Genomic DNA, 19,431 nt, shown 5'->3' with positions numbered 1-19,431 from the left:
TGCCATAGCTTAGCCCAGGCTGCAGCAAAGCAAGGCTGGCCCAACAGCCAGCTCTGGGACAAAGTCTGGCTCCCAGCAGCTCTGGCACAGAGGCTCTGGCACAGGAGCCTCCTCCCTCCTCCCCAAGGCAGCTCTGTGGGCTGGGACCCAGCAGTGGCCGCATCCTGCGCCCTGCCCGGAGGCGCGGGGCTGCCAGGGGAGTCCCCGAGGCTGCTGCTGATGGGGCTGCTTGGCTCTTTCCAGCGCTGCTGCGTCTGTGGCCAGAGCGGGTCAACCATCATGTGCTGCAAGGAGGACTGCGAGAGATGGTTCCACCTGCCCTGTGCCAAGGAGGGCGGCTGTGTCAATCAGTACATCACTCCATACAGGTACCTCCTCTCCGCTTCTGGCCACCACTGGCCAGGGATCCAGCACTTCTCACTGTGCTCATCCATTTTTCTCCCAGCTCCTATTGCCCTGAGCACCGTCCAGTGCAGGAGGTGCGGGCGACTCCAGAGCCGGGCACCGATTGCCCCATCTGCATGGAGCCTGTGGAGGATAGGAAGACCTTCGATACCATGGTGTGCCCAAAGTGCAAAAGAGCCTGGTTCCACAGGGACTGCATCCAGGTCGGATCCCTCCCCTCAGCCCTGGGGCGCAGCAGGTGCTCAGCAGCACCTGGGCCTGGCTCACACTGCATGTGTTTGCCCTGCAGGGACAGGCCATGTGCGCTGGTCTTTTATACTTCTGCTGTCCCCTGTGCAGAGACAGTGAGGACTTCTCTGTTGAAATGTTCATCATGGGGATCCGAATCCCCTTCAGGTTGGTGTCCTTCTGCCTGGCTCACAAGACAGGAGGGTGCACGTGCTGTGTTGTGCCAGGCCCTGCCCCAGCAGTCCTGGCCCTGCCCTGTCCCATGACTCTGGGCTTCAGCTTCACCCACAACTTGGAAAAGCGCTGGAGGAAAAGCAGGGACACCCTGGAGCTCCATGAGGGGAGGGCAGCAGAAACTCATCAGGTTTTCCTTTCTGCATCAGACATCCAACGTGGGAGGAGAACAATGCCTTTGCTTATCTTGGAGAGAGACACAGCATGTGCAATGCCAGGGAATGCCTTTACCCTGGAGGCAGGGAGGAGGCAGAGCAACAGGGGTGAGTTAGGAAGCTGCACCTGGGGCTCTGCAGGGAAACCATATCTCAGCAAGGGCTGAAAGAGGCAAGAACTTGCAAGAGCTTGGCCAGACAACCACGTGCTGGGACACTTTGTCCTCAGTGCCATAAGTCTCTTTGCCTCCCCAGGCCCTGGCAATTGCTCCTGTGCTCCTCCTGTGCTGCTGAGGGCACCCACAGGCGCTGCTCTGGCCTGAGAAACAAGACATACAGATGGGAGTGTGACAGCTGTGCTGGTCTTGGAACGTGTATGAGTCAAAGCCCCCGGTGTCCCTGGGCTGGGGGCAGTGCCCAGGCTGGCCTTGGCAGAGCCCGTGTGCTCCTGAAGGCATGGGGGTACTGCTCTGGCCTGGCCTGCCTTGGCCCTGGGAGGCCTTTGACATTCCTGCTTGCCCTTACAGCCTCCAGGGATGAGCCAGAGCTCAGTAGCCCCAGCCTGGCCAGACAGTCAGGACAGGAATCTGCTCATGGCTCCTCAGAATCCCAGGACATCAGGCCAAGCTCCGGTACGCCGGTGCCATCGGGGCTGGCTCCCCCGTCTCCATCTCCAGAGACCAGCAGCCAAAACAGCCAGCAACAGCCAGCATCACAGCAGTCACTGCCATCTTCCTTGCTGGACACCAGCAGCCCCAGCAGATCAAGGCCAACATACAGCAGCTCCCCAGACCCTGAGGATGGGCTCCATTCCAGACGTGCTGGGACTGACCGCAGGCGAAACAGCTCTGGCCCGCAAGGTCAGGACCCAAATCAGTCCGTCCGATCGAGGAGTCGCTGTGACAAGAGCAGCAGGACAACATCAAGGGCTGAGAGGCCCCAGCAAAGAGAGACACCTCCACAGACATCCCCCAGACACAGCCGCTCCCGGCAGCAAGGTCGGGCCCAGAGTCCCCGTGTCCGGTCCAGGAGTCGACGTGACAGCAGCAGCAGCAGGACAGGGCCGAGGGCTGAGGGGCCCAGGCAAAGGGGGACACCTCCACAGACATCCCCCAGGCACAGCCGCTCCCGGCAGCAGAGTTGGGCCCAGAGTCCACCTGTCCCGTCCAGGCGTGACAGCAGCAGCAGGACAGGAGTGAGGGCTGAGAGACCCAGGCAAAGGGAGACGGCTCCACGGACATCCCCCAGACACCGCCGCTCCCGGCAGCAGGGTCGGGCCCAGAGTCCACGTGTCCGGTCCAGGAGTCGGCGTGACAGCAGCAGCAGCAGGACAGGGCCGAGGGCTGAGGGGCCCAGGCAAAGGGAGAAATCGTCAGAGACGTCCCCCAGACGCAGCCGGTCCCGCCTGCAGCGCCGGGCCTCGGATCCACCTGTGCAGTCCAGGAGTGGCCAGGACAGCAGCAGGAGGACAGCAGCGCGTGCTGAGAGTCCAAGGCGCAGGGGGACACTGTCGGGGATGTCCTGCAGGAGCAGCCGCTCCCGCCAGCGACGTCGGGCCTCAAGTGGCACCTCCGACAGCAGCACGTAGCGCCATCTTTTCTTTCTAGTCCTTGGGCTCGCTGCCCAAAGTTAGGTGAGAACGGTCAGCACAGGGCCCCTGAGATTTGCAGGTCTGTGAGAAAACCCTGTTAGCTCTTGACATTTCTACCGGCAGGAAAGAGGTCTGTGCTAAATACCTTGATTTCTGTGTAACCGTCTATTCAGTGACAAGTCCCTTAAGGATGTGGCTAATGGAAAAGGACTCTTGCTCCTGCCTTTAGACTCCAACCTCAGATTTTTCCCCACTGCTTAGCCTTGAAAGTGAACCACTCCTTAATGGGCTTGGATCCGGTTAGGGAGACATTCAGAGCAAGGTGGCTCTTGGGGAAGCTGTCTTTGGAGAGGATGTGTGCTGGGTTGCTATCCTTGAGCAATCTCCTTTCGGGAAAGCCAAAAGGAAGAAGAAAGTAGAGAGCGAAACACTGTCTCAAGTGTCTGAAGAAAACAATTCCAATGTTGCTGCTGACTTGAAAGACTTGATTGGACCTTCAAAGAACAAAGCAGAAAAGAGTGTGGAAATACCCTGGGACAAAGAGGACGCACAGGACTCTGGCCCAGGTGACCATTTGGGACCTTTGCCTGAGACGGATGCAGCTCAGGAGTGGAGTGCTTTCAAGTTTTCCTTCTTTGGAGACACAGAGGAGTTGGGCATCAAAGAAGGTAAGAGCAGAACCCTTCGAACAGTGCCATTGCTAAGGAAGAGCTTCTGGCAGGCACTGCAGAGCAGTAGGGTGTAAAGAAGGTCAGGATCCAGGGGATTTTCTGCAGCAGAAGTCAGGAATTAGGCAGCAGCATTTTGATCTTCATTTCAGCTTGCCAAGGCTGAGGCAGATTCATGAGAGGTACCTGATGCTTTTGTTTCAGGAATTCGGGAAGGCATGCTTCGAGAAGGCATTGGGTACTTTGCAGAGTGGTGGAAAAACTTGTTGTCATGCCCTGAATTCCTCAAAGAGGGCAAAAGGTAACATACCAGTCATATCAAGTTTCCTAGAACCTGACAAGATTTTAAAGGAAATGTGTGTTAATGTAGAGGGAAAAGCAAAATCCTGGAGCTGACCCCAAGGTCCATGAGCATTCTGTTTGTTACTGAATTCTATTCTTGGACCTTTAGAAAAAGGAAACTGAACGGCACATGATCATTGGGGTGTCCCAATCCTAGATAAAATGAGGCTGTATGAAATGAAGATGAAACAACATTAGATCGAGTCCTAGTCGTGTAGGAGGGAAAAGAAATGTTGTGAAGTTATCCAAAATCCTAAAAAACCCAATGCAACAGCACAAAGCAAGAAGCCCCCAACATTTGTACTGAATTCAGAAGGTATTCAGTGTCTTCTGAATGCAATGATAAACGTTGAAAAATACATAAGGGATGCCTAGAACTAAGGGGAAAATCCTGAAGCACAGATACAGCTCAGGAAATCTGGCAGGAGACGATTCTGTCCTTCCGAAATCTGTCTTTTCCAGTGTATTTCACTTGCAAGGAGGAATTCTTCCTGCCCGGCAGAGGAATAATCTGGTTTTGGCTTTTTTTCTCTATTGCTGCTGTTATCGCAGAACCTTAGGTACTTGGAACAACAAAACCGGTACAAGTCACGTGGCAAGAGGATCGACGTGTCCAAGACTGCAGTTCAGAGGGTGATGATGAACCCGAGATGTCAGAAATTGAAAAGGACCGAGAAATGCAAGTTCCATTGCTCTTTGTTGTCTCCTTGGCGATAATAGCTGGATGCTGTGTCAATATTAAGAGCAGGACTCAGCAAGTGGGAAACTGACATTGCACGCCCCTGAAAGCCATCTTGGAAAACCATTTGTGCTGCACAGAGTCAAAACGCCCAGCAGCCTGTTTGCTGTGAAGTGGAATGTGGAAAAGGAGAAGTAGAGCACAAGAAATTTTCCGGGTCATTTGGGTTTGACCAACTCCAAACGGAGTTTGGCCAAAAGCCAAAGACACAGTCAGTTTTCTCTTTCAAAGTGGGTTTTGTAAAATCAAAAGCTCTATTTGGGTACTATGGAATAAAGTTTTTCAATGTACAAAATTTCTCTGAAGCACTACAGTTTCAAGTCATGCGCATGGAATTTCATAGTACAATTTAGGATGCTAAAATCCCTTTGTAATTGTCTAGGTTTCTTTCTTTACTACGCACACAGAAAGTGCTAGAGTTTGCTTCTTCTCCGACAATGATGAACGCCTAAGAAGTAGGACAGAATTTCTCCACCCCCTTTTGGATTTCTTTCCCTTCTGAACCTTTCCTGCACTAGTTATGAATGTTTTCTAGCAAAATTTGCCACCCTTACTTGTGGCCAAAATAGTGGTGGAATCCCATGAGCAAGTCCTGGTAAAATAGAGGTCAAGCAGATTTCTGGCTTACTTTTCTTTCAGATATTTGGCTAATAGGAACCTGGAATTTTAGAGCTTATCAAAAACTTAGTCACTTGACAGGTTACCTAGACAGTTTGGATCCTTTCGGGTATGTGTAGCATCTTGAACTTTTTCCTGCCATTCTTTCGGGTGTTACCATCAGGAATGTTGAGTTTGGCTTGTATGTGCCTGTGGTTCTTTGTCCTCATGAATCTGGGGCTTTCTCTTCTGAATCCAGTGAATTTGGTGTTTAGAAACAAAGCAAACAACAACAAAAGGGAAAACACACAGTCCCCAAAACCTGCACAGGCCTCCAGAACAATTGCTTGTTATATTTTGTAGAATATATAGTCTTAAGACAGGCTCAAAGGCTGTGCCTTTCTTGAGACTGATTAGATAACTCTGAGGCAAGGTACTGCTGTGTTCATGCAGTTACCGGCCTGCAATCTCCCCGCCTGTCTGATTTACAGGGTGTGTTGAAACGGAGAGCTCAGTCCTCAGCAGGCCTCAATGCTGGGGAAGATGCAGGGTCCTGGTGCTGAGCTTCTAAGGGAACGGCTGCTATTTCTCTGCAATTTAGATTGCAGCATGTTGAGGAGAACTGCTGCTGCCTTTCATTGTTCTTAGTACACCAGGCTGCAGCAGGGAACATTTCTGTTGGAGCCAAGGTGTGGCGGGGGGCAGGAGAACAAGAAGGATGAGGAGAATTGATTTCTGACTTTCTTACTGCCCTGTTCATGATTGTTAGAAGCAGCAGCACAGTCAGAAGTGTTTAACCCTATTAATTGGTTGTTTGTTTTGTGCACAGGAGCCAAAGTTATTTTGTAGATTACTAGAGCTCAGTGAAGAGAAAGAGGGTTAGGAAGAGAGACTTAGATTATTGCTAGAGGTGAGTATGGAACGTCTGTTCCCTGGTAGCTCTAGGCGAAAGCTGAGCATGGGGAGGGAATGCAGGTATGAATGTGCATGCCAAATTAATTTGGGACCTCAAGAAGAGCTTGAAACTTTTTATTGACCAGGAAACAAAAGCTTTGTAGTCTACCGCTGTGTATAACGCCCTGTTGTATTGTCCAGTAATGTAAAGCACGGCATCTCTGTATTTTACAGGAGCAGCACCTTAACTATCTGTAAGGAATGTATTTAAGAGATAGAGAGAATTTAGAGACTTCTCTTAATAGTGGAATAGGAAACATCTCCGAAGACTTTGTTAGATTTTCATGATATTCTGGAACGCCGAAGGAAGCATAAGGATACCAAATGGAAAGTGCAAGCAAACCAATATACCTTTTACTGATTAGAAGTGGGTCACGTTTGTTCCTTGAAGGGGCTGCCAAGCAATGGGACTTTCAAAATCCTTTCAATGGTCCAACAAGAGAATGTGTTGACAGTCCCTGTTAGGCAGTGTTTTGGAGCTGGGGCTGAGGCTCTCGAGTCCTGGCAACATCAGGGAGGCTCCAGTTCTGACTGGCCAGGCTGGGGTCATTGAGTTCGGGCTCAGGCCTGGTGGCTGTAAGGGCAGCAGGAATGTCAAGGGTGGCCCAGGCCCGGGCCGGGCCAGAGCAGAGCGGTGCCCCCAGCCCTCCAGGGGCGGATGGGCTCTGCCAAGGCCAGCCTGGGCACTGCCCCCAGCCCAGGGACAGGCGGGTGCTTTGCCCCAGAGCCGTTCCCAGAGCAGCAGAGCTGTCACAGCCCCAGTTGGTTCTGGCCGCTGTGAGGCCAGAGCAGCACTCGTGGGTGCCCTGGCAGGTCCGGAGCGGCACAGGAGCAGTTGCCAGGGCCTGGGGAAGCACAGGGCTCAGCCTCCACACGGTGACACAGCATGCATGCTGCAGGGGACAGAGCCAGTGGCAGCGGGCATGAGCACCTCTGCGGGGCTCTTAGCCTGCAGCAGCATCGGCCCCGAGGGCTGCTCTGTCCCTGCCTGCCTGCCTGCCTGCCTGAGGGGCAGGGCTGGAGGCCTTGCAGAGCAGGGGCCATTGCGGGCACGGCTGTCCCAGGAGCTGCCCCCTGGCCCAGCTGGGCCTCACACGGGGAGGAGGGAGGCTCCCAGCCCTGGCATGGCTGAGCAGCTCCTGCCTCCCCCTGCCTCTGCTCTGGGCCCCACACTGCCTGCCACAAGAGCCCCTGGGTCAGGCTGTGCCAGGCCTGCTTTGCCCTCACCTGGCTCCCTGGCACCAGGGCAATCCTGCTTCATGTCAGACATGGCAACTGTCAGCTGTGAGACGCTGCCCAGGAATGCCAAGGTCTGCTCCAGGTGTTGGTCCTCTCTCTCTCTGCTGGAGAAAGCAGAGTGTGTGAGGAGTTGGCAGAACAGGCCCTGTGCCACGAGGGCACTACTCCCTGCTCAGCCCTGCGTGTGCCCTCCTCCTGTCTGCCTTCTCCTCCCGTCAGTCACGTCGAGGAACAACCCAGTCTCCTCTGGATGTTCCTCCGCTGATTCTGGGAAAGGAGAGGCAGGTGAGCGTGCAGCACAGGCCCAGAGCCCCGAGATGTGGGGCCCCTGTGGTCCCTGGGCAGCCACGTCCCTGCCCTACCTTCTCCTGCCGTTGTCATGTCGCACTGACACACGGCCTGAGCCCAGCCTTCCCTTTTGGGGCCAAGGGAAATCTCTGCTCCTGCCTCTGGCGCAGGGCGCTCTGCCAGCAGATCAGGGAAGGTGATACCCCCAGAGACAGGCATGAGCAGTGGAGGAAGGCCGACATCACTGTCGTCTTCCAAAAGGACACCAAGAAGGAGCCAGGAAACTGCAGGCCCATCAGCCTCAGCTCCATTTTCAGAAAGGTGACAAGAACAGCTCCTCTTGGATGTCATCTCTAAGCCTGTGGGATAACAGGAAATGGAAACCATGCTTGACCAATCTGATAGCCACCTCTGCTGCTGCAGTGACTAGCTGGGTTTGTGAGGGCAGAGCAGTGGCCCTTGTCAGCTGGGACTTCAGCAAGCCTTTGTCCCTGCCTCCCTTGTGGCGCTCCTGAGGCAGCTCAGGGACAGTGGGGTAGAGAAGTGCACAGTGGAGCTGCAAACTCAGGTAGCTGTGAGCTCAGGGGGCCGTGCTGGGGCCAGCCTTGTTGGCCTTATTCCCCAGTGACCTGGCAGAAGGGACGGAGCGCTCCCTCAGCACGTTTGCTGATGGGACAGAACCCATCAGCAGGGGCTGATGCTCCACAAGGCTGTGCTGCTCTTCCGTGAGAGCTGGACAGGCTCGAGAGTTGAGCAGAGAGGGAGCTCATGAACTTGCACCAGGGAAAGCCTCTAGAAGCGCTTGAGGCTTTGTAATTACCAGGCAACAGAAGTGTTTCAGCACAGTGGAGTGTATAACGCCATCTTGTGATGTCCAGTCAGGGAAAGCACCGCCTCTCCTTATGGTACAGGACCAGTTCCTCGTGTGTATGCAAAGGAAGGCTTTGCGACAAACACTGAATTCAGGAACTTCCCCTAATATTATGTTGGATTTTCATGATTTTCTGGAATGCCAGGTGAAGCGTAAGGATTCCAAAAGGAAAGTGAAAACAAACCAATAAATCTTCTTTTAGAGATCAGAAATGTTTCCTATTTGTTGCTTGAAGAAGTTGCAAACAACAAAACTTTTGAAATCCTTTCAAAGATCTAGCAGGAAAAAGCATTGGCCTAAAGCGTTAGCCGGTGTTTCTGAGCAGGAACATGGTTCTAGAGTCAATTCAAGGTTTGCACCAGGGTTTGGGTTTTTTTGCCAGTATACTTTGAATGTGGGCTGCTTCTCTGCAGGACTTTTAATAATTAGATCATGTACTGAAGACAACATGTTACTGTGTCCTGCTGTCCAGTGCTGAAGAGGGCTGAGACAGAGCAGGTAGCTCTGTGTCTGTGTGTAACTCGCAGGAGCTGCACCGGAGCAGTGCCCAGGGCCTGGAGAAGCCAACGGGTTCCTGGCGCTGAGGACAAAGTGTCCACGGCTCGGGATTGTCCGGCCAAGCTCTTCAGGCTCCTTCTGCTTGGAGCTCTTGCCGGGTTCCCTGCAGAGCCCCGGGTGCAGCTTCCCAACTCAACCCTCTTCCTCTGCCTCCTCTCTCCCTCCTAGGTGTCAGGATACACTGGAGCGAGCGGGGTCGTGATGGTTCATTAACTGATCTCAGAGTGCAAAAACAACAGGGAGGGGATTTCAGTATTGGTCAAAACAAATTCACCTTTTACAGAATGACCACAGCAAATGCAATATAGGGTGTTGGGAAGGATGAAAGTTTGACAAGAAAGTCTTACAGATATGAATGCTTAGCAGAAAGATTTCTGAATGTAGAAGCTGAAGAAGGAATAGAGATGGAAGCAAGTTTTGATACAGAAGAAAAGAATTGCTGAGCCAGTCTTACTGGATAACCAAGGAGGCAAAGGCTATGTTAGTTGGAAGGGGGTTTTTATGACTTAGAACAAAGGATAAACCCACGTCAAACAAGAAGATGTTTTTACCAAGCAGAAAGATAGCACAGGCAAACAAGTCAGCAAATGTTGCAAGTACAAAAAAGGTCTCCGAATTTTCCACTGCAAGAAAACTGGAAAACAACTTCTAGCTTAAACTGTAATGTACTAACCTTTAGTGATTGGAGAATAGTAACATGAACATGGTAATTGTAGTAAAGATTGGCTAAAGATAAAAGTTAAGGTATAGATTGGTTCTACTGTATTAAGATGCTCAGCAAAGAAAAGTAAATAATGCATTTGTGACCTAAACTAAGGGTCTCCAGGCCTGCCTGCAGATGCAGCTGACAGCTGTAGGCACAGGATCTGTCGCCCACGACCCTGGACTGCTCTAACGTCTTGGATGTAATAAACTGCATTTTTGAAGAGCTGCCTGGAGTCCCGCATCTCTCATTACAGCTCTTACAATAGGGAGTAGAAAAGAGATGAAAGATAGAGAGAGAGAGAGAGAAAATGGGTGTATAAGTACCAAATGTAGAGACAAAAGCCTGGTGGTGCAGTCAATGGGAAATTCGCCTTGTCCAGTCGGGAAGGATCTCAAAGTCCTGGTTAACTCAGGCATCTATTATAGTCTTTTGCCAAGGGGGAGAAAGAGATCTTGAAATTGCCGAGGAGAAACAGATACAATAAAGATTAAGTCTATTGAAATCGTTGAGGGAGAACGGGTACTGAGAACGGGTGCAGACAGTCCATGTTCTCAGCAGTGAGCGAGAGCCGTTGTTTTCTTGGTCCAACGACCACACCTGGGCAAGCATCTTGCTTTGACCAGGCCAGCCCCTCCTGCCACGTGTAGGATAATAGGGATGTCAGTCTCAGTCCTTGGGAGGGGGCTTCAATCTCCCTTTGTCACAGTGATAGTGAAACAGATGAAAGGTTTTCCATGGGGGACCACCAAAGTTACCCCTGAAAGTTCATTTGGCCGACAGGTGGGGAAATTCATGGGCCATTGCTGCCAAGCAGGCGCAAGCATAGGGGGCGAGTCGCTCCTTGGCAGGCCCTGCTGGAAGCAGTAAACCGTGGCTGCAGTGCAGACCCAGCTGCAAACAATCCCTTGGCAAGCATCCACCTCAGCCAGGCCAGACCTCCAGTCAGGGTCTTCAGTGGTCCCGGTCTCTGTTCTGGCGATGGTCGTGAGGCAAAATGAGGGAAACTTTGGAGCGTCTCTTTCACTGGCTAAAGGCATTCCCTGGCATTGCACCGGCTCTGCCTCCCTCCTAGATCAGTGAAGGCATCGCCTTCCGCCCAAGGTGGCTCTCCCATGGAGACAGGAAAGTGCATGAACTCCTGCTGCCCCAGCATCAGGCAGGTGCAGGGTGTCCCTGCTTGTCAGCCCTTGCCCTGTTTCCCCAGGATGCCGCTGATTGTTCTAGGAGTCATGGACCTGGATTTCCAGGAGCATGTTTGCAGAGACATGAATGATAAAAGTCGACAAGAATTGTTTCTGCTTCTCTTCTTGATTTTTTAAAAATATTTTTGCTAGTAGGAATGCATGGGCCAAACTGGAAAAGTTCCTTTCCTGGGGGAAAAGCATCCTCCTGCATTTGACTTCTGAGTCAAGGACTGTTGCAAGCTCTCCTGTCAGATGTACACTGAAAATTCTCATGGAGTTTTCTGTGTTTCCACTGAGCCAGTGTAAAAGATGATGCTTCTAAAGAAGCTTAATGCTAACTTTTCCATTTATAAGCAATGTCAAAGTTGTTAATTGATGGATGAGAGGATAAGTGAGGTGTGGAGGCAGCTGTGGTGGTCTCCAGGTATATCTCCTGTTCCCAGTGGTAATCAGCAGCGGGATCAAGTCATGTTCATCTTAGTTTTCTCCAGACAGGTGCAGGAAAAAGTTGGATCACCCAGAGGAGGGTTTGAATCTCTGCAGTGCAGGAGACTCTGCACCGGCTATCTGGGCAACCGACTGCCAGGGGCAGGAGCAGACATTTTCCATGGCCAGGGCCAGAGTCCTGCAGTGGCAGTGCCTGAACAGCAGCTTCCTGCCTACAGTACCACCCTGGATGGCTGCACCAGGGCCTGGCATTTGACCCTGCACTTGCTGCAGGAGTCCTGACCCTGGGTCCCCGCTGACCAAAGGCTCGGAGCCATCTCAGAGCCTCGGTTCCCAAGGGGGCTTCCACAAGTGGTTGCCAGGGACCTGAAGCCATGGCTGCCCCAACTGGGGTTGCACGATGCTGATGTCAGAGTGGCCATTGTGACCCATGCAAGCACGGCCCCAAAAGGGAAGGCTGGGCTCAGGCGGTGTGTCAGTGCAACCTGACAACGGCAGGAGAAGGTAGGGCAGGGACGTGGCTGCCCAGGAACAACAGGGCCCCCACATCTCGGGGCTCTGGGCCAGTGCTGCAGGCTCACCTGCCTCTCCTTTCCCAGAATCAGAGGAGGAATATCCAGAGGAGACTGCGGTGTTCCTCAACCTGACCAACGGGTGGAGAAGGCAGACAGGAGCAGGACTCACGCAGGGCTGAGCAGGGAGTAGTGGCCTCGTGGCTCTGGGCCTGTTCTGCCAACTCCTCACACACTCTGCTTTCTCCAGCAGAGAGAGAGGACAAACACCTGGAGCAGACCGTAGCATTCCTGGACAGCGACTCACAGCTGACAGTTGCCATGACTAACAGGAAGCAGGAAGGCCCTGGTGCCAGGGAGCCAGGTGAGGGCAAAGCAGGCCTGGCACAGCCTGGCCCAGGGGCTCTTGTGGCAGGCAGTGTGGGGCCCAGAGCAGAGGCAGGGGGAGGCAGGAGCTGCTCAGCCATGCCGGGGCTGGGAGCCTCCCTCCTCCCTGTGTGGGGCCCAGCTGGGCCAGGGGACAGCCGTGGGACAGCCGTGCCCGCAATGGCCCCTGCTCTGCAAGGCCTCCAGCCCTGCCCCTCAGGCAGGCAGGCAGGCAGGCAGGGACAGAGCAGCCCTTGGGGCCGATGCTGCTGCAGAGGTGCTCATGCCCGCTGCCACTGGCTCTGTCCCCTGCAGCATGCATGCTGTGTCGCCGTGTGGAGGCTGACCCGGACACCTGCGGTGACAAAGTGGAGAAGGGAGGGCTCTGTGCCCACGTCTTTTGCCTGGTGGGTGGCTGCAGGTGCTCCCTCCACCACTGCAATGGGCAGTTCCTGCCACTCTCTCCTCATCAGCTCCTCCCCTTTGCTGCAGTTTTTCGCCACTCTGCTTTTTCGCCAAGAGGGGGATCATGTTGGACTCATGGGCTTTCTGGCTCGAGATATCCAAATTGCAGTGTGGCGGGCGGCACACAAGGTGAGAGTCTGACAAGAGCAGGGAGATTTGTGCCAGGCGAGGTTTGCCATAGCTTAGCCCAGGCTGCAGCAAAGCAAGGCTGGCCCAACAGCCAGCTCTGGGACAAAGTCTGGCTCCCAGCAGCTCTGGCACAGAGGCTCTGGCACAGGAGCCTCCTCCCTCCTCCCCAAGGCAGCTCTGTGGGCTGGGACCCAGCAGTGGCCGCATCCTGCGCCCTGCCCGGAGGCGCGGGGCTGCCAGGGGAGTCCCCGAGGCTGCTGCTGATGGGGCTGCTTGGCTCTTTCCAGCGCTGCTGCGTCTGTGGCCAGAGCGGGTCAACCATCATGTGCTGCAAGGAGGACTGCGAGAGATGGTTCCACCTGCCCTGTGCCAAGGAGGGCGGCTGTGTCAATCAGTACATCACTCCATACAGGTACCTCCTCTCCGCTTCTGGCCACCACTGGCCAGGGATCCAGCACTTCTCACTGTGCTCATCCATTTTTCTCCCAGCTCCTATTGCCCTGAGCACCGTCCAGTGCAGGAGGTGCGGGCGACTCCAGAGCCGGGCACCGATTGCCCCATCTGCATGGAGCCTGTGGAGGATAGGAAGACCTTCAATACCATGGTGTGCCCAAAGTGCAAAAGAGCCTGGTTCCACAGGGACTGCATCCAGGTCGGATCCCTCCCCTCAGCCCTGGGGCGCAGCAGGTGCTCAGCAGCACCTGGGCCTGGCTCACACTGCATGTGTTTGCCCTGCAGGGACAGGCCATGTGCGCTGGTCTTTTATACTTCTGCTGTCCCCTGTGCAGAGACAGTGAGGACTTCTCTGTTGAAATGTTCATCATGGGGATCCGAATCCCCTTCAGGTTGGTGTCCTTCTGCCTGGCTCACAAGACAGGAGGGTGCACGTGCTGTGTTGTGCCAGGCCCTGCCCCAGCAGTCCTGGCCCTGCCCTGTCCCATGACTCTGGGCTTCAGCTTCACCCACAACTTGGAAAAGCGCTGGAGGAAAAGCAGGGACACCCTGGAGCTCCATGAGGGGAGGGCAGCAGAAACTCATCAGGTTTTCCTTTCTGCATCAGACATCCAACGTGGGAGGAGAACAATGCCTTTGCTTATCTTGGAGAGAGACACAGCATGTGCAATGCCAGGGAATGCCTTTACCCTGGAGGCAGGGAGGAGGCAGAGCAACAGGGGTGAGTTAGGAAGCTGCACCTGGGGCTCTGCAGGGAAACCATATCTCAGCAAGGGCTGAAAGAGGCAAGAACTTGCAAGAGCTTGGCCAGACAACCACGTGCTGGGACACTTTGTCCTCAGTGCCATAAGTCTCTTTGCCTCCCCAGGCCCTGGCAATTGCTCCTGTGCTCCTCCTGTGCTGCTGAGGGCACCCACAGGCGCTGCTCTGGCCTGAGAAACAAGACATACAGATGGGAGTGTGACAGCTGTGCTGGTCTTGGAACGTGTATGAGTCAAAGCCCCCGGTGTCCCTGGGCTGGGGGCAGTGCCCAGGCTGGCCTTGGCAGAGCCCGTGTGCTCCTGAAGGCATGGGGGTACTGCTCTGGCCTGGCCTGCCTTGGCCCTGGGAGGCCTTTGACATTCCTGCTTGCCCTTACAGCCTCCAGGGATGAGCCAGAGCTCAGTAGCCCCAGCCTGGCCAGACAGTCAGGACAGGAATCTGCTCATGGCTCCTCAGAATCCCAGGACATCAGGCCAAGCTCCGGTACGCCGGTGCCATCGGGGCTGGCTCCCCCGTCTCCATCTCCAGAGACCAGCAGCCAAAACAGCCAGCAACAGCCAGCATCACAGCAGTCACTGCCATCTTCCTTGCTGGACACCAGCAGCCCCAGCAGATCAAGGCCAACATACAGCAGCTCCCCAGACCCTGAAGATGGGCTCCATTCCAGACGTGCTGGGACTGACCGCAGGCGAAACAGCTCTGGCCCGCAAGGTCAGGACCCAAATCAGTCCGTCCGATCGAGGAGTCGCTGTGACAAGAGCAGCAGGACAACATCAAGGGCTGAGAGGCCCCAGCAAAGGGAGACACCTCCACAGACATCCCCCAGACACAGCCGCTCCCGGCAGCAAGGTCGGGCCCAGAGTCCCCGTGTCCGGTCCAGGAGTCGACGTGACAGCAGCAGCAGCAGGACAGGGCCGAGGGCTGAGGGGCCCAGGCAAAGGGGGACACCTCCACAGACATCCCCCAGGCACAGCCGCTCCCGGCAGCAGAGTTGGGCCCAGAGTCCACCTGTCCCGTCCAGGCGTGACAGCAGCAGCAGGACAGGAGTGAGGGCTGAGAGACCCAGGCAAAGGGAGACGGCTCCACGGACATCCCCCAGACACCGCCGCTCCCGGCAGCAGGGTCGGGCCCAGAGTCCACGTGTCCGGTCCAGGAGTCGGCGTGACAGCAGCAGCAGCAGGACAGGGCCGAGGGCTGAGGGGCCCAGGCAAAGGGAGAAATCGTCAGAGACGTCCCCCAGACGCAGCCGGTCCCGCCTGCAGCGCCGGGCCTCGGATCCACCTGTGCAGTCCAGGAGTGGCCAGGACAGCAGCAGGAGGACAGCAGCGCGTGCTGAGAGTCCAAGGCGCAGGGGGACACTGTCGGGGATGTCCTGCAGGAGCAGCCGCTCCCGCCAGCGACGTCGGGCCTCAAGTGGCACCTCCGACAGCAGCACGTAGCGCCATCTTTTCTTTCTAGTCCTTGGGCTCGCTGCCCAAAGTTAGGTGAGAACGGTCAGCACAGGGCCCCTGAGATTTGCAGGTCTGTGAGAAAACCCTGTTAGCTCTTGACATTTCTACCGGCAGGAAAGAGGTCTGTGCTAAATACCTTGATTTCTGTGTAACCGTCTATTCAGTGACAAGTCCCTTAAGGATGTGGCTAATGGAAAAGGACTCTTGCTCCTGCCTTTAGACTCCAACCTCAGATTTTTCCCCACTGCTTAGCCTTGAAAGTGAACCACTCCTTAATGGGCTTGGATCCGGTTAGGGAGACATTCAGAGCAAGGTGGCTCTTGGGGAAGCTGTCTTTGGAGAGGATGTGTGCTGTGTTGCTATCCTTGAGCAATCTCCTTTCGGGAAAGCCAAAAGGAAGAAGAAAGTAGAGAGCGAAACACTGTCTCAAGTGTCTGAAGAAAACAATTCCAATGTTGCTGCTGACTTGAAAGACTTGATTGGACCTTCAAAGAACAAAGCAGAAAAGAGTGTGGAAATACCCTGGGACAAAGAGGACGCACAGGACTCTGGCCCAGGTGACCATTTGGGACCTTTGCCTGAGACGGATGCAGCTCAGGAGTGGAGTGCTTTCAAGTTTTCCTTCTTTGGAGACACAGAGGAGTTGGGCATCAAAGAAGGTAAGAGCAGAACCCTTCGAACAGTGCCATTGCTAAGGAAGAGCTTCTGGCAGGCACTGCAGAGCAGTAGGGTGTAAAGAAGGTCAGGATCCAGGGGATTTTCTGCAGCAGAAGTCAGGAATTAGGCAGCAGCATTTTGATCTTCATTTCAGCTTGCCAAGGCTGAGGCAGATTCATGAGAGGTACCTGATGCTTTTGTTTCAGGAATTCGGGAAGGCATGCTTCGAGAAGGCATTGGGTACTTTGCAGAGTGGTGGAAAAACTTGTTGTCATGCCCTGAATTCCTCAAAGAGGGCAAAAGGTAACATACCAGTCATATCAAGTTTCCTAGAACCTGACAAGATTTTAAAGGAAATGTGTGTTAATGTAGAGGGAAAAGCAAAATCCTGGAGCTGACCCCAAGGTCCATGAGCATTCTGTTTGTTACTGAATTCTATTCTTGGACCTTTAGAAAAAGGAAACTGAACGGCACATGATCATTGGGGTGTCCCAATCCTAGATAAAATGAGGCTGTATGAAATGAAGATGAAACAACATTAGATCGAGTCCTAGTCGTGTAGGAGGGAAAAGAAATGTTGTGAAGTTATCCAAAATCCTAAAAAACCCAATGCAACAGCACAAAGCAAGAAGCCCCCAACATTTGTACTGAATTCAGAAGGTATTCAGTGTCTTCTGAATGCAATGATAAACGTTGAAAAATACATAAGGGATGCCTAGAACTAAGGGGAAAATCCTGAAGCACAGATACAGCTCAGGAAATCTGGCAGGAGACGATTCTGTCCTTCCGAAATCTGTCTTTTCCAGTGTATTTCACTTGCAAGGAGGAATTCTTCCTGCCCGGCAGAGGAATAATCTGGTTTTGGCTTTTTTTCTCTATTGCTGCTGTTATCGCAGAACCTTAGGTACTTGGAACAACAAAACCGGTACAAGTCACGTGGCAAGAGGATCGACGTGTCCAAGACTGCAGTTCAGAGGGTGATGATGAACCCGAGATGTCAGAAATTGAAAAGGACCGAGAAATGCAAGTTCCATTGCTCTTTGTTGTCTCCTTGGCGATAATAGCTGGATGCTGTGTCAATATTAAGAGCAGGACTCAGCAAGTGGGAAACTGACATTGCACGCCCCTGAAAGCCATCTTGGAAAACCATTTGTGCTGCACAGAGTCAAAACGCCCAGCAGCCTGTTTGCTGTGAAGTGGAATGTGGAAAAGGAGAAGTAGAGCACAAGAAATTTTCCGGGTCATTTGGGTTTGACCAACTCCAAACGGAGTTTGGCCAAAAGCCAAAGACACAGTCAGTTTTCTCTTTCAAAGTGGGTTTTGTAAAATCAAAAGCTCTATTTGGGTACTATGGAATAAAGTTTTTCAATGTACAAAATTTCTCTGAAGCACTACAGTTTCAAGTCATGCGCATGGAATTTCATAGTACAATTTAGGATGCTAAAATCCCTTTGTAATTGTCTAGGTTTCTTTCTTTACTACGCACACAGAAAGTGCTAGAGTTTGCTTCTTCTCCGACAATGATGAACGCCTAAGAAGTAGGACAGAATTTCTCCACCCCCTTTTGGATTTCTTTCCCTTCTGAACCTTTCCTGCACTAGTTATGAATGTTTTCTAGCAAAATTTGCCACCCTTACTTGTGGCCAAAATAGTGGTGGAATCCCATGAGCAAGTCCTGGTAAAATAGAGGTCAAGCAGATTTCTGGCTTACTTTTCTTTCAGATATTTGGCTAATAGGAACCTGGAATTTTAGAGCTTATCAAAAACTTAGTCACTTGACAGGTTACCTAGACAGTTTGGATCCTTTCGGGTATGTGTAGCATCTTGAACTTTTTCCTGCCATTCTTTCGGGTGTTACCATCAGGAATGTTGAGTTTGGCTTGTATGTGCCTGTGGTTCTTTGTCCTCATGAATCTGGGGCTTTCTCTTCTGAATCCAGTGAATTTGGTGTTTAGAAACAAAGCAAACAACAACAAAAGGGAAAACACACAGTCCCCAAAACCTGCACAGGCCTCCAGAACAATTGCTTGTTATATTTTGTAGAATATATAGTCTTAAGACAGGCTCAAAGGCTGTGCCTTTCTTGAGACTGATTAGATAACTCTGAGGCAAGGTACTGCTGTGTTCATGCAGTTACCGGCCTGCAATCTCCCCGCCTGTCTGATTTACAGGGTGTGTTGAAACGGAGAGCTCAGTCCTCAGCAGGCCTCAATGCTGGGGAAGATGCAGGGTCCTGGTGCTGAGCTTCTAAGGGAACGGCTGCTATTTCTCTGCAATTTAGATTGCAGCATGTTGAGGAGAACTGCTGCTGCCTTTCATTGTTCTTAGTACACCAGGCTGCAGCAGGGAACATTTCTGTTGGAGCCAAGGTGTGGCGGGGGGCAGGAGAACAAGAAGGATGAGGAGAATTGATTTCTGACTTTCTTACTGCCCTGTTCATGATTGTTAGAAGCAGCAGCACAGTCAGAAGTGTTTAACCCTATTAATTGGTTGTTTGTTTTGTGCACAGGAGCCAAAGTTATTTTTTAGATTACTAGAGCTCAGTGAAGAGAAAGAGGGTTAGGAAGAGAGACTTAGATTATTGCTAGAGGTGAGTATGGAACGTCTGTTCCCTGGTAGCTCTAGGCGAAAGCTGAGCATGGGGAGGGAATGCAGGTATGAATGTGCATGCCAAATTAATTTGGGACCTCAAGAAGAGCTTGAAACTTTTTACTGACCAGGAAACAAAAGCTTTTTAGTCTACCGCTGTGTATAACGCCCTGTTGTATTGTCCAGTAATGTAAAGCACGGCATCTCTGTATTTTACAGGAGCAGCACCTTAACTATCTGTAAGGAATGTATTTAAGAGATAGAGAGAATTTAGAGACTTCTCTTAATAGTGGAATAGGAAACATCTCCGAAGACTTTGTTAGATTTTCATGATATTCTGGAACGCCGAAGGAAGCATAAGGATACCAAATGGAAAGTGCAAGCAAACCAATATACCTTTTACTGATTAGAAGTGGGTCACGTTTGTTCCTTGAAGGGGCTGCCAAGCAATGGGACTTTCAAAATCCTTTCAATGGTCCAACAAGAGAATGTGTTGACAGTCCCTGTTAGGCAGTGTTTTGGAGCTGGGGCTGAGGCTCTCGAGTCCTGGCAACATCAGGGAGGCTCCAGTTCTGACTGGCCAGGCTGGGGTCATTGAGTTCGGGCTCAGGCCTGGTGGCTGTAAGGGCAGCAGGAATGTCAAGGGTGGCCCAGGCCCGGGCCGGGCCAGAGCAGAGCGGTGCCCCCAGCCCTCCAGGGGCGGATGGGCTCTGCCAAGGCCAGCCTGGGCACTGCCCCCAGCCCAGGGACAGGCGGGTGCTTTGCCCCAGAGCCGTTCCCAGAGCAGCAGAGCTGTCACAGCCCCAGTTGGTTCTGGCCGCTGTGAGGCCAGAGCAGCACC

The 19,431-nt window shown here is 52.9% G+C and overlaps 1 protein-coding gene and 3 long non-coding RNA genes across 4 annotated transcripts; all 4 read left to right on the top strand.

Annotated features, from left to right (window-relative positions):
* The first annotated feature begins 258 nt into the window (after positions 1–258).
* Positions 259–2,507, top strand: LOC135308347 (PHD finger protein 7-like). The gene is made up of 7 exons (XM_064433286.1): positions 259–368; positions 446–608; positions 695–801; positions 1,017–1,130; positions 1,278–1,396; positions 1,550–1,882; positions 2,434–2,507. The coding sequence occupies exons 1-7, from the start codon at positions 280–282 to the stop codon at positions 2,505–2,507; spliced, it is 999 nt and encodes a 332-aa protein (XP_064289356.1). The 5' UTR covers positions 259–279.
* Positions 2,508–2,518: 11 nt separating this feature from the next.
* On the top strand, positions 2,519–5,637 carry LOC135307326 (uncharacterized). Its single transcript, XR_010368030.1, has 3 exons — positions 2,519–3,281; positions 3,486–3,582; positions 4,176–5,637. It is a non-coding gene; the product is annotated as an uncharacterized LOC135307326 (long non-coding RNA).
* Positions 5,638–11,627: 5,990 nt separating this feature from the next.
* On the top strand, positions 11,628–12,491 carry LOC135307325 (uncharacterized). Its single transcript, XR_010368029.1, has 3 exons — positions 11,628–11,710; positions 11,806–12,082; positions 12,400–12,491. It is a non-coding gene; the product is annotated as an uncharacterized LOC135307325 (long non-coding RNA).
* Positions 12,492–15,240: 2,749 nt separating this feature from the next.
* Positions 15,241–18,359, top strand: LOC135307324 (uncharacterized). The gene is made up of 3 exons (XR_010368028.1): positions 15,241–16,003; positions 16,208–16,304; positions 16,898–18,359. It is a non-coding gene; the product is annotated as an uncharacterized LOC135307324 (long non-coding RNA).
* The last annotated feature ends 1,072 nt before the right edge of the window (positions 18,360–19,431 follow it).

The sequence above is a fragment of the Passer domesticus genome, chromosome 9 (assembly GCF_036417665.1).
Source record: "Passer domesticus isolate bPasDom1 chromosome 9, bPasDom1.hap1, whole genome shotgun sequence".
Lineage (NCBI taxonomy): Eukaryota > Metazoa > Chordata > Aves > Passeriformes > Passeridae > Passer > Passer domesticus.
This window is presented reverse-complemented; position numbering and strand designations above follow the sequence as displayed.